The sequence below is a fragment of the Chenopodium quinoa genome, unplaced genomic scaffold, assembly GCF_001683475.1.
Source record: "Chenopodium quinoa cultivar QQ74 unplaced genomic scaffold, ASM168347v1, whole genome shotgun sequence".
Taxonomy (NCBI): Eukaryota; Viridiplantae; Streptophyta; class Magnoliopsida; order Caryophyllales; family Amaranthaceae; genus Chenopodium; species Chenopodium quinoa.
Window position 1 is genome coordinate 1,955,265 of NW_018744537.1, and position 13,469 is coordinate 1,968,733.

Here is a 13,469-nt window from a genome sequence, read left to right on the forward strand (position 1 = left end):
TTATATCGGACAAATAATACCCCTTTGTTGTACATAATAAGAAACAGAGGTCGTATAATAACAACATCTCGTGACAAATGAGCTGCTTAGGCAGAAACTACTGTATAAAATTGAAAGATAGAGAAACACGGCAAAGGATTATTGCCAAATTGGGGTCTCTGGTAATAAATCCAACCTCCAACTGAGCAAGTAGCTACTATCCTCCCGCTTCAATCCCCCTTTCATTCAATCAATCATTCATATTCCAAAAACAACAAACACAAAAACTTTGAATCTTACTTAAAAAAAAATTGAGTAGGTGGAAGTGGAAACGTGCCAAACTGCAAACTCCAAACAAATAATTGTTACTATATATTGAAATCAAGTATCTTCAGCCTCATTTTAGGATATGCTCAAATAGTAACAAAAAAAAAAAAATCCGATCTTTGTCAGAATTTAACAAACCCAGAAAAGAAAACTAGTGGGAAAAAAAAATGCCAGAACTTGCACTAAAATCTGGTACAAGACCACCATGGATAGGGTTAGCAGCAGCAGTTTGGGTTGAATTTTCAGCAGGAAATTCATATAATTTCCCTCTTTTTTCACCTTCATTGAAATCTGTACTGGGTTTTACACAACAGCAGATTACAATTCTGGGTGTTGCAAATGATATTGGTGAAAGTGTTGGAATTTTGCCAGGCATTGCTTGTAACAAGTTTTCACCTTGGGTTGTTCTTTCTTTTGGTGCTTTGGGTTGTTTTCTGGGTTATGGACTTCTTTGGCTTGCTGTTTCTCAGACTCTTTCCAATTTGCCTTTTTGGTTGGTATGAACTTCTTTTTCTTAATTTCTCATTTGAAATTTTGATTTTGATTTTGATTTGGTTGGTGTGTGAAAAAGTTCAAGTCTTGGAATCTGAAGTTGATAGATATTGACGATTTTCACGTGTATTGTGTGTTCTTTATTTTAGTACCCAATAGTGAAATTGATTGGTTTTATGGGGTTTTATCTTAGATTCTTATTGGCTTATTGCATTACTTGAAATTGATTTTTGAAAGTCTTACTTCTTAGCCACTCATTTTTTACCCTTAGGAGTGTGAAAATGAGTAAATGTGCGGAAAAAATAGCCTTGGGTGTATAATGAAGACCTGGGTTTATATTAAGAGACGTGAAGTATGTTATTAGTAGTCCTGTTGTGGTATTGTAAAATTTAGAGCAATTATTCCTTTGGTAAAAATGAATTCGGAATCTATAGATTATACGGAGTTGTAGGAATGGCAATTTATTGAGCAGTAACCATAGAGGCAGTATATTTTATAAAGGAAAAGAATACATTTGAAATTAGAGACATTGACATGTAAATTCTAAATATACAGATTTTTTATATATGAGAGGATGGTTAAATGCTGTGCAATGAGAGAACTTTATGCAATTTTTATTATTTAGAGTTGCTTCAAGATTGATGTCCATGCTTCCCATTTTCTTATGCTGGAATTTTGGGTTAAACTTATCAAAATTGCTGCTTTCAATTATTAAAATAAAAAATTTTCTACTAGTTTGACATTATATTGTAAACTATATATTAGATCCACAAACTTTGTTCTGCACTGGTGCCAAATTGGTTCCTTTTGTTCTCTAGTTTGACGATTGTATTAGGCATCACTCTCATGATGTTTCTGTAACTCCAACCCGTTTCTATGATCAGCTGTGGCTTGCAATGGTTATTGGGGCTAATAGCAGTGCATTTTTTGGGACAGCTGTTCTTGTCACCAACATGAGGAACTTCCCTCTGAGTAGGGGCACAGTTGCTGGTCTTCTGAAGGGTTATGTTGGTCTTAGTGCTGCAATATATACAGAGATATATGGTATGGTGCTTAAAAAATCTGATACTGCCCTACTCCTTTTCCTCACTATCGGCATCCCAATCATATGCTTTTCCATGATGTACTTCATCAGACCTTGTACACCAGCATCTGGAGAGGACACTTCTGAAAAAAGTCATTTCCTATTTACTCAAGGGGCAAGTATATTTCTCGGAATTTATCTCCTCACAACGACAATTATTGCTGATAAACTTTCTGTCCGGAGAGCTGTTTGCTATGCGTTTATTGTTGCTATGGTTATATTAATGATGGCTCCTCTTGCAATCCCTATCAAGATGACATTATTTCCCTCCAAAAACAAACTTACTGGACCTGTTGATTCTTCAGACAAATTGGTGTCAGATACAGATGAATCGATACAAACAGAATCCTTGCTGGTAAAATCTTCTTCAGAATTTGGGGGTTTTCGAGAGGGTGAAGATGCTTCTGATTTGGACATCCTTCTAGCTGTTGGAGAGGGTGCTGTAAAACAAAAAAGGAGACCCCGTAGAGGAGATGATTTTACTTTCCGTGATGTTTTGATCAAGGCCGATTTTTGGCTTTTGTGGGTTGTGTACTTTCTAGGAGTTGGTACTGGAGTGACTGTTCTTAACAATTTGGCTCAAATAGGTTATGCCCAAGAAGAGCATGACACAACCGTACTCTTGTCCCTATTTTCTATCTGCAATTTTGTTGGACGCCTGGGTGGAGGTGCCGTTTCAGAATATTTCGTCAGGTGATAATGTTTTCTGATTTGCTTCATGGGAAATTGATGATGTTTCACTGTTCAATTTAATAAATTCTCGTTTTAGCTTCATAACAGCTATAGTTAATGTTCGTCAATCTTCAGCCTTCATAACCATTTGCCCAAATATGATTTTGCAAGACCAATTTCAGTCCAGTGGGTCAGGTAGAGATGACCATGTTACAATTCAAACAGAATCCTAGTCTACTTCTGAATATCTTGGGAGTTGATGCTCTATTTTATGACCATTTGCATAAATATGATGTTCAACCCATTTTTCAATTCATAGCCATATGAAATGATCTGCTAGTAAGTGCAAGCATTATATTAGAACTCTTAGAAGTCCTAGTCCATGAAAAGTCACTTTAAAGTACTACATACGTAGTATTATGTTAAGAGTTTTTTCTTTTTGTTTGGGGGAAATTTTTATATTGGATCTGTATCTACAACTTGAAAGCATAAGTTAGTTTATACCCGTACCAAGTATCATATCCATGAAAAGTTACATCCCCCACAAAATTGTGCTAGTGCACAGCTGTTTGACTGAAAACAAACAAAGATATTCTGGACTTGAACTCCTGGAGCATGAACTGACTGCTAAATATTTGCTTTGCAGATTACATTTAATTCCTCGGACTGTTTGGATGACAGTTACTCAACTGATTATGGTCGTAGCATTCCTTTTTTATGCATATGCTCTCACCGGTACCCTTCTTGTGGCAACTGCATCGCTTGGGATCTGCTACGGAGTTCAGACTGCAATAATGATTCCAACAGCCTCTGAGCTATTTGGTCTTAAACATTTTGGCGTTATTTACAACTTTATACAGTTTGGCAATCCCATTGGTGCTCTGCTTTTCTCAGGAATGCTTGCTGGTCATGTATATGATGCCGAAGCCAACAAACAAGGAGTATCAATCTGCATCGGGGCTTCTTGCTTTAAGCTTACATTCTTAGTTCTTGCTGGACTTTGTGGGTTGGGATCCTTATTAAGCATAATACTTACACTAAGAATCAGACCAGTATATCAAATGCTTTATGCTGGAGGTTCTTTTCGTTCACGTCAAAGATCAGATCATTGATGAGAAGGTGGCTGCAGAAATTGTAGATCAGATTAATCCTGTGCTACATACTACACATGTACTCCTTCGTAAAATTGGTCTGGTACATTTTGTGAGGTAACTAGTGTCATTTTTTATTCTACTTGAACTTTGGAAACCCAGAGAGCAATGATTTTATTTGCCCTGTGATTTCCAGTTGAATGTTATACTTATTTGTATTCAAAATTTTCAGTGTCTGCTGTCAGACATTGCTCTAGACGCTTGTCTTAATAAGTTTTTCGCGTTTTCACAACTGGATTCACAATTGGATAAGATCCAGTGGTCATCGTCCTAACAATGTTATGTACAATCTTTCTATACTCCTTTATAAATGAAATCAAGTAAATGACATCTATTGCTTTCATGTTTTAAGTATTTTTTTTTTCCTTATAAACACCGACTTCAAAATGGTCGTACTGTACCATATTAACAAAGGCCACTCAGCAAGATCAGAGGAGCTTTATAAACAGGGAGCAGACCTTCATTCAGTCCATTGGTTACTATTTGAGGGACTTGAAGTCGACCGTGACAACAAGATGAATTCAAAGAACATTATATACTTAAGAGTAAGTATTCGTGCTTTTCTAAAAAAAAAATTACACCCTAACAAGAAACGGGTAATTTATTTTGGGATGGAAGGGGTATAAGAGAAGAATATCGATCATTCAAAGAATCACCACATCAATGCCTCCTCCAATTTGCTTCGCAAGCAACTTGGCTTGTCCTCTTGCGGGGGCTAATCTATCAATGTATGTAAGGTCATACCATTTGTGAGCATTTCCCTTTGATCGGGGACAGCGAGGATCACAAATAATCTTCTTTAGCATCGGAGCATTTTGAGTGACACAAAACACAAACTCAGCAAGAGATGCACTTCCATCAAATCCAACAATCTCTGAAACCTTGAGTTTATTATGTTTACGCATCTCGTAATTAATCTTAACATCCCTTTGTCCTGACATTGGCACTGGTTGTTGCGACAAAGGCCACAGCTGCAAACCAACTTAAACTAGTCAATACACATTACTGTTGCCTTGAAAGGAAAGTGCATCATTAAAAATAAAGGATTATTTAAAAAAAGAAAATTGATGTAGACGAGATTATCAATGTAATATCTTAGACTTTTAAGTCTCGACACCTTAAAGTACATAAATTAAAAAGTGCATCAATATAATTGTACCTCCAATTTGAAGGTATGCAACATAGGGCATTTCTCAATGAAAGACCTCAAATCGAGAATCTAATCTCTTAGACTTTTAAGTAACATCTCGACACCTTCAAGTTTATAAATTAAAAAGTGCATCAAAATAATCATACCTCCAACTTGAAGGTATGCAACACAGGGCATTTCTCAACAAAAGACCTAAGTTTGTCTTTAAGGATCATCTGCAATCCATATGGAAGACGATTCTTCTACATACAAATTTGGAAGAACATCAATCCAAAACCGAGTAAATTATACAAACTTTATAATTAAAATTATCTTACCACCATAAAACCACCTTAGGGTCACATATTTGCAGTGACTCAGACCACATATAAAAGTGGTCTTATGATGATAAGACGCGATGTTTCTTCACAACTAACCTGATACCAATGAATAGCGAGTTTCTGAAGTCGACATGAGAAAGATGAAAGAAGATGCAAACTATAAAGAATGTGAAAGCAATAATCATCTCCAAAAGTCACATTCATAAGTTGCGAAATATGTAAACGAAGTAAGTTTTGGAGCATAAATCTTTACAGACTTTATGTCACAGCAGTGACTTATCTCCAAGTATTTCAGCTTGAGGGAGGAAACAACGAGATGTTGATGTTGATGTTGTGTAGGATCAAAACTTGGCCTTAAGTAGTTCCTTAATGACCTCGCCGTTAGATTGTAAGGTATTAAGATGATCATTATAAACCGGGCGAATTAGGAAAAAGTCCTTCTAAATTGTGTAACTATTATTATGAACATTTTTATTCTCATAGAAATCTGACAAGTTCAACTCAAAGTTCCGAACCTTTTTTATTAAGGCGAATTGAATCCACTTATTAATATCACCAAGATTGGAGTTCCTTAGAGGATAAAAGAAATTTATTAACCTATTATCAATCTCATTCGGGGTGGGTTTCTTTAGAGGAAAACGTATTCGGAAGGAATTCAGAAACGTTGCACAATTCGCGGTCATAACCTTGTTAACCATTGTACAAAATTTTTCTACTTGAGTATCATTAGCTCCTTTAATAAGTTGTTGCGGGCAAGAGTCATAAGATTCCGGGGCCTCGAAAACTAGATTAACTAATTGAGTCCAAACATACCTCCGTCTCTTGGAAACAAGGCTACTTCTTGCTGCTGTTTTTACGTCTACAAAAGATAATATGTGTACCATGATATCATACGGTAAGTTGCTAAGTCGGTCCATTCGTTCGCCTTCTTTCACATTGTTCTTTCTCTACAAACTAGTTTGTCTATATTAATAAGTAATTAATCTTTGTATCATAACAACTTCTCTAAGTTCTCTATTATCAAAGATTTTGATAATTGATATTGAAATCATGCATTATTTCAAATATCACTATCTTTCAATTAGAGAAATTATAAAGTGTTAATATTAAAAAATAATATATCACCAATTTCAACCCTTAATTATATGTATTTAAACTAGAACCATCGATTAAAAAACCAAAAAAATATAAACATCACATATGGCAAGTCAATGAGTCATTGAATAGTCTTCCTCAATCAAAACGTGTCAATAAAAAACCAAAAAAATGATCATAACATGGTAATATATCATGGATTATTCGTCAAAATAATAATAATAATACTTTTGTGCATGAAATCTTTTGTACCAAAATAAAACTTCTTCTCTACTTTGACAATTAATTGTACTTAATTCGATTCACGTATATAAAGCATTATTGAAATTATGAATTGACAATAACAAATGTGTACTAAATATGAAACAAGGAAATGAAATGATTATTTTAAATAATATCAATATCTTTCAATAATCAATAGACAAAAATTATAAAAAGTTAATATTCAAGAAAATATGACTTATTTAACATGTGTATGTTTTTAACTTAGGTAAAATAAACACGACAAAAACGTATCAACAAGTAATCCGACTAAAATAATTCGATCTACTTTGAAAAACAATATGGAGATCGAAAACTCACTGATTTGCCCTGCGTTGGTTTAGGTTTAGGTTTATCATATGTTTAGGCTAGTATATCCCACAATTCATGAGTTGTTTTGGCTTGCGAAACAAGAGGAAAGAGATCATATGATATGGTACCAATAAGAGCACCAAAGATTAGTTTATCTTGGCGAAACCATGTTTGATAAGCGGGGGTTAGAATGGTCGTGGATGGTAATGGAAAGGTGCCGTCGATATGTTTGTCGAATAAGTCTAAGCCGATGAGCACGGATTTGACTTGAGTCTTCCATTGAAGATAGTTGGTGGGTGTGAGTGTGATCGAGTTGGGATGTTAACCATGATAAGAGGTGTTTTGAGGGTTCATCCATGTTTGGGACAATTAAAGCCATCAATGAAGAAATTGAAGGATCGGAGGAAGTGGCCGGGTAGAGCTAAGTAATATATAGAGAGCGTATGTCAAATAATAAGATGCTAAAGGGTTTAGGAAAGAAGAGAGGTTTAAGTTTAACTTCTTTTATAATTTGATTGAAACCCTAATTTGAAACTTTTTTCCCCTTACATGTAAATAAGAGTTTCTATTTAGAAATCCATTGAAAAAAGAAAATAATTGAATTAGATTAAAAAATAATAATAATAAAATTAAATATGGACAATGAAAAGTGAATGATACTTCGAATTATAACAAATAAAATACGTAATTGTCATAAAATTAAAATTATATTAGAATAAAAATTTAACACATTTAATTTTTATTATCCAAATAAAAAAGATTGAAATTGATTAAATAATAGGTTCAATTTAGAAATTCAATTGAAAAAAAAAACAATAAACCACGTTAAAGATGATTGCCAGTTGAAGCCCATAATATGTTAGTGATATATTATGAGATGACATAAAATGGGCCTAGACAACCCGAATAAGGAGGAGGAGAGTTCGATTCACTAACAACAAGGTCAAAAGAGGTTCTATACTAGAGTAAAACCAATTGGTCTTTTATTGTTATTTAGAGAGCCACAAGAGCGGATGATGAGAAATTGAAAATCGATCATAGGATCCCTAGAACCGGGAAGGAAGCTCTAACTAATTGAGCTATCATTCACTCTCACTAAAATCTATTGGTGATAATAGGAATAACTCCTGTATCATATAAAGTGGAACTATCTCTTCTTTTTATCCGATGTTGAATACTCACAAGTGGACTAAAATAGGTTTCAACAATCAGAGCCACCTTAGAATAACAATGATTTCATAATTATGTTGCATTCCATAGATTTTTGGCGGCATACTTCTTAATTGGAAAAGAGTATCTGAAAGCAAGGTCTTTTTTTTTTCTTTTTTTTCGAATAAAAATCAATATACTACTTAGATCCTCCTTGAGTCCTTGTTTCTATTTAGTTGCAATTATTTTTATTGACACAATAAGTTAGGAGGGTGCGACGAGGAGAAATTACACAACGATTACTTAATTAGTGTGCACACAACATTTAATTTCGATCATCTGCACAATTAAACACTCTGCTCTTGTACAAATTTCACTCAAAAAAACATAAAATTAAGCAATAAACACCAATTCAAATGTTGGTCTCATAATTTTGCATGCAAATGATTAGAAGATAGCATTAATTTTGAGTATATAATCAGGGGATTTGGAGATGTAACTCTACAGTACAGGGGAGTTAATAAATGTTATTTGAGATACAACACCACATCACTGATTATACTTTATTGGTGTTTGATTATACTGCGAACCAACACTGAAGACTAACTACTAAGAGCTTAAAGAAAACATAATTATCGATCTATTGACTCTTTCGACTTAAAAGGATGTTTCTCTTCTGTTCGGAAACATCTGATAAAATTGGAACAACTAAAAAGACATATATACTGTATGTGCAGATTACTTGAGAACATGAAGGAAAAAAAAAACATCAAATGTATATTGTGTATTTTATCATACTGCTCATTATATCAGATTCTTCAAAAGAGTGCTAACTGTACATCTTTTCCACCTACACTTTGTAAATTAATGTTCATAGGATGCTGAACATTTGCAGTAAAAGCAACAGTATCAGGGTAAATTGCTACCAAAAATTAACAAATAAAACTGCCAACAACATAATCATCCCAACAACAATTCTAGCTATCAATCAGTCTAAATCATACTACCCCTGTCCTAATAAAGTCACTGTATTATTAGTTCAAATCACACTATCGATATTAACAATTAATTTGATATGCCAGACAAAGAAAGTAAGAAGGATTACAACATTACAGGAAAATCAAAATCATGAACTTTTTATTATATTATTATCTAATACATTCTCACACAGCTGAGCTACAGAATCTGATATGGTCTAACTCAAAATCCAAACTCATATCAGTCACAAAGATAAACATATTTTCTACACTCATAATAATTATGTCTAAGATTACATACATAATATAAAATATTACTTTGACATCTAAAGCACCTACAATTCTATCTTCTTACTAAATTCCACCCTCAACTTTTTTTTTTTTTTTTTTTCCATAAAGTTGATTATTTCTTTTTCACCAAAACCCAAAAATTATTGAAGTCAAATTCTATCTACTTTTCAACCTCAAATTATGGAAATAAACAGTCAAAATGAAAAGAAAAAAAAAAAAAAAAAATCTTTCAACATTCCACACACAAATTAAAAAAAAAAAAAAAAAAATTAAAATTTAAAAAGAACCCACAAAATTCTGAAAAATTAAGTGGGTTTTAAATCTTGAAACATCGCATCCCACCTGATTTCTTCAAGAGCAGGAGTCCAATATTCATCATCTTCTTGATCATCACAAACTTTATTATTATCTTCCTTATTATTTTGATGAAGATCATACATCAAAGGACTTGAGTAACTATCAAGCTTAGGTGATGACACAACCACTGAATCATGATCACCTTCACCATCAACATAATCATGATTATTATTATCATAATCACCCAAATAATCACCATTAGTGAGCATTAATCTATCTTGATAATTACTATTAACCATCACTAATTTCCTACTACTACTCCTCATCATCATTGCCTTCTTCCATCTTGAACTATAGCTTATCCCACCACCACCTCCGCCGCCGCCGCCGCCGATTTTACTCTTCTTGTTGATCTTCTTCTTGTTTGACAAAACAATTAGTGCTCTTCCATCATTTTCCCTATGTACCAAAGTTGCTATGTAATTAGCCAAGGACTTTTTGGTCTTTTTCAAAGCAACAAAGAGTTTTGCCATTGGATGCTTCAAGCTTAAGCTTAAACTTTGTGCTTGATTTTTCTCTCTTCTCGCTAACTTAAGAATTTCTAGCCTATGTTTGGCTATTGTAATTCCCATACTTTGAAGAAATTCATGGTTGAAATATGATATATCCTCTTTTTCTAGCTCATTTTGTGCAAATGCTAGCCCATATTCATATACTATTGATGACTCTAACCCTGTTTTTGATAACCATGAATACCAATCCATGACTAAAAAAAACTTTTCCGAAGATATCTAATGCAACCGTTGTACACGAAACGAGCTAGACCTTCAAGATTTTCCAAGTTAGGAATATTGTAAAGGAGGAAGCAACAATTTGAAGTGTGTAATAGTGTGTTATACTAAAATAATAAGTGTACAATAATTAATAATAAGTTGTTATGGAAATGTAGAAATTCTATATATGATGAAAAGGGGCAGTTGGGGGTGGTTTGTAAGTGTATAATAAAAAGGAAAATATGATAATAATGAAGGGTTTTATTTATAAATTTATAAAAGATTTGAATGAAGATTTTAATTTCAAACTTTATTGTTAAAAATTAAAAGGCATGGTTATAACTTATAACTTGAGAGTGACAAAAGATAAAAGAGTTGTGAAAAATGGGAATGTAGGGTCTTAAGATATAAAGGTAGGATGACCACATTTCCTACAAATTTGGGAAAGTATGAAGAAGAATTTTGAAAGAGTGAGGTTTAAGAAAAATTGTGTATGATGCCATTAATCACGGGGCTCAGGGCAATTTAAAGTAAAGATATTTGGGGTTACCCACTATATTTTTGGTCTTGACGTGTTGTGTCCACTGAGTTTTTGGATGGTTATTACTTTAATTAATTAGGGTAATCGACTTGTATGTTTAATTAATTATTAATCGATAATGAAGTAAAGTTATCGGATCGGATTTTTTATGGGTTAATCTAGCTTGTTTTTGTGAATCGGACACTTGAGAGTGAGGGAGGATATCTGGGTATTTGATGTCAAAGACGGTATATAAAGCTAAGGAGGGAGTCGAATTAAACTTGTAAAAGTCAAAAGATGTGTAGGAATCATACGTAATAACTTGAGGTATATGCCATATAATTTAGACAAATTATTTGTTTTAACGGGCCTAGGAAAAATCATTGTAGTTTTAGATTTGTGATATTAAAGAGTATATCCTTACGAATTATGATCTGATTATCTGAACAGTACAACTTGTTTTAAGGGCTCTAAAAAAAGTAGAAAGAACGAATTGCTTGCCTAACAATTGGAATTCCAAATTTTCAATACTTTTTTTTTTTCTTTTTTTGCAACATTGTTGTTATCATAAATTTCCTTTAGATACGTGATTCAAATGTTACAAATCCCTATAGATCTGACACATAAAACTAGAGCGGTCGATTTCTGACCCGAACTATTAAATTCGATTGTTTTAAACCGATCCGAAAAGAAACTGAACAATTAAAAACCTATTTTTTGGAAACCGAAAACCGATCCGAAACTAAATTGAACCGAATTTGTGCGAACCGTTACTAACCCGACCCGTTACCAAGCCAAACTAAAAACAACTCGAACCAATTACGTCTGAACCCGATAGTAACCCGACCCATTCTAAACCGAAAATCGTTTAACCCCGGCAAAAATCCGATAAACCTGAACTGGTCCAACCCGTAACCCGTCGCGATCGAACCATTTATAACTCGTAACCCATTATGACCGAACCGTTTCCAACCCGTAACCCGTTGAGACTGAACCGTTTACGATCGGTAACCTGTTATGACTGAGTCGTTTACAACCCGTAACCCAATATATTTATGATTTGATCCGTTTCAACCCACTACTCAATAAACCCAACTTATTTATGACTTACCTTGACCCGTTCCTACCCATTATCTGACTAACTCGACTCGATAAGTATCCAACTCGATTTTAACCTAATATGATTTGGACTGAAACCTGCTTCAAATTGGGTGAACCCGTTTTCAAACCGACCAAGTTCAATCCAAATCGATTATGACATGAACCGATAATGATCGGACCCCCGATTTCACCCGATCTGTTTTGAACCGAAACTCATTTTCAAACCGACCCAGTTTAACCCAAACTGATTATGACCCGAACCGATTAGAACCCGACCCGATTAGAACCTAAACGGTTTTGAACCGAAATCCACTTTAAACTGGCTAAACCCATTTTCAAATCGACCCGATTCAACCCAAACTGATTATGACCTGAACTAATTATGACCCGAACCAACTACAACCCGACCCGATTAGAACCCGACCCGAATAGAAACCGTAATAAAAAAAAAACCAAACCGAACTGACCTGATGATTTTCAAAACCGACCCAAATTGACCCGCTAATCATTTCAACCCGTTATATCCCGAAACTGATAAGCTCAACCCAAACCCGAACTGCTTATCTGAATTGACACCTCTACATAGAACTAAACAAATCTAAGATGGAAAAATATAAACAAAACAAAACTTTGGATCCAATTTCTATTTTTTCCTTAGGTAGTCACTTTAGCCAAGCACATAAAAATAATTTGTTGATTTAATGAAACACACTTCCTTTGTTAAAAAAACTGTAGCAAATTATAGAGTTTTACGCTTTAGAAGGCTCGATGAGTAATTGTTTTCTTATGTAATTTGTATGTATCTAATTTCGTAATAAACATTCAAACAAAAAGATGTAATTAGTGTAAAAGTTTATATTTCGTACGAGTATATTACAATGTAAAGAAACATGTTAAAAAAAGTCTAACCCTACACCTTTATCCAATTTATATTACTCCCTCTTTTTTTAAGTAATTATATAGTTTGAGTCTTGAGAGATACGAGCAACGATAATATAGTCGGGATTCAATCTCCGGCATCAAATTACCATTCTTAAAAATATTTCTGACTCAAATAAATGCTGATCAACATTAAAAAAGACTACTCCGTACCACATTCTAAGATCACATTAACTATAACGAGTAATTGACCATGTGTATCGATTGCTTCGTCCTTGATCTACTGTAATCTAGGCAATATATAAAAATGCATGGACTGTCTCGACAAAAGCTTAATATAAAGAGCTTATCTTTAGCTATCATTTTGACTTTATAATGTATTGGTATGTAGCAGGTTACCTTGTCTGCCATCACCTCACTTTAATAATGAGTAGTTAATAAGTTAAATGCGTGCCATATATTTAATTATACTAATTGCATCATAATTGTTATGTTCATGCATTTGCGTTAAAATATATCTACCGTATTAATAACTAATTATGTAACGCTAATAAGTTAGTGTTGGAATGGTCGCTATTATAACTTTTTGGATTATTGTTGTGTTTTGTAACAAAAGTTGGATTTAATTAGGTAACGTTA

General features: G+C 33.7%; 2 protein-coding genes across 2 annotated transcripts; one reads left to right on the plus strand and one right to left on the minus strand.

Moving 5' to 3' along the window:
- On the plus strand, nucleotides 1-4,047 carry LOC110698609 (protein NUCLEAR FUSION DEFECTIVE 4-like). Its single transcript, XM_021876070.1, has 3 exons — nucleotides 1-803; nucleotides 1,683-2,575; nucleotides 3,201-4,047. The coding sequence occupies exons 1-3, from the start codon at nucleotides 474-476 to the stop codon at nucleotides 3,664-3,666; spliced, it is 1,689 nt and encodes a 562-aa protein (XP_021731762.1). The 5' UTR covers nucleotides 1-473; the 3' UTR covers nucleotides 3,667-4,047.
- Nucleotides 4,048-9,101: 5,054 nt separating this feature from the next.
- On the minus strand, nucleotides 9,102-10,839 carry LOC110698610. The gene has a single exon (XM_021876071.1). It carries the CDS (start codon nucleotides 10,319-10,321, stop codon nucleotides 9,566-9,568), a length of 756 nt encoding a protein of 251 aa, XP_021731763.1. The 5' UTR covers nucleotides 10,322-10,839; the 3' UTR covers nucleotides 9,102-9,565.
- Between the last annotated feature and the right edge of the window lie 2,630 nt (nucleotides 10,840-13,469).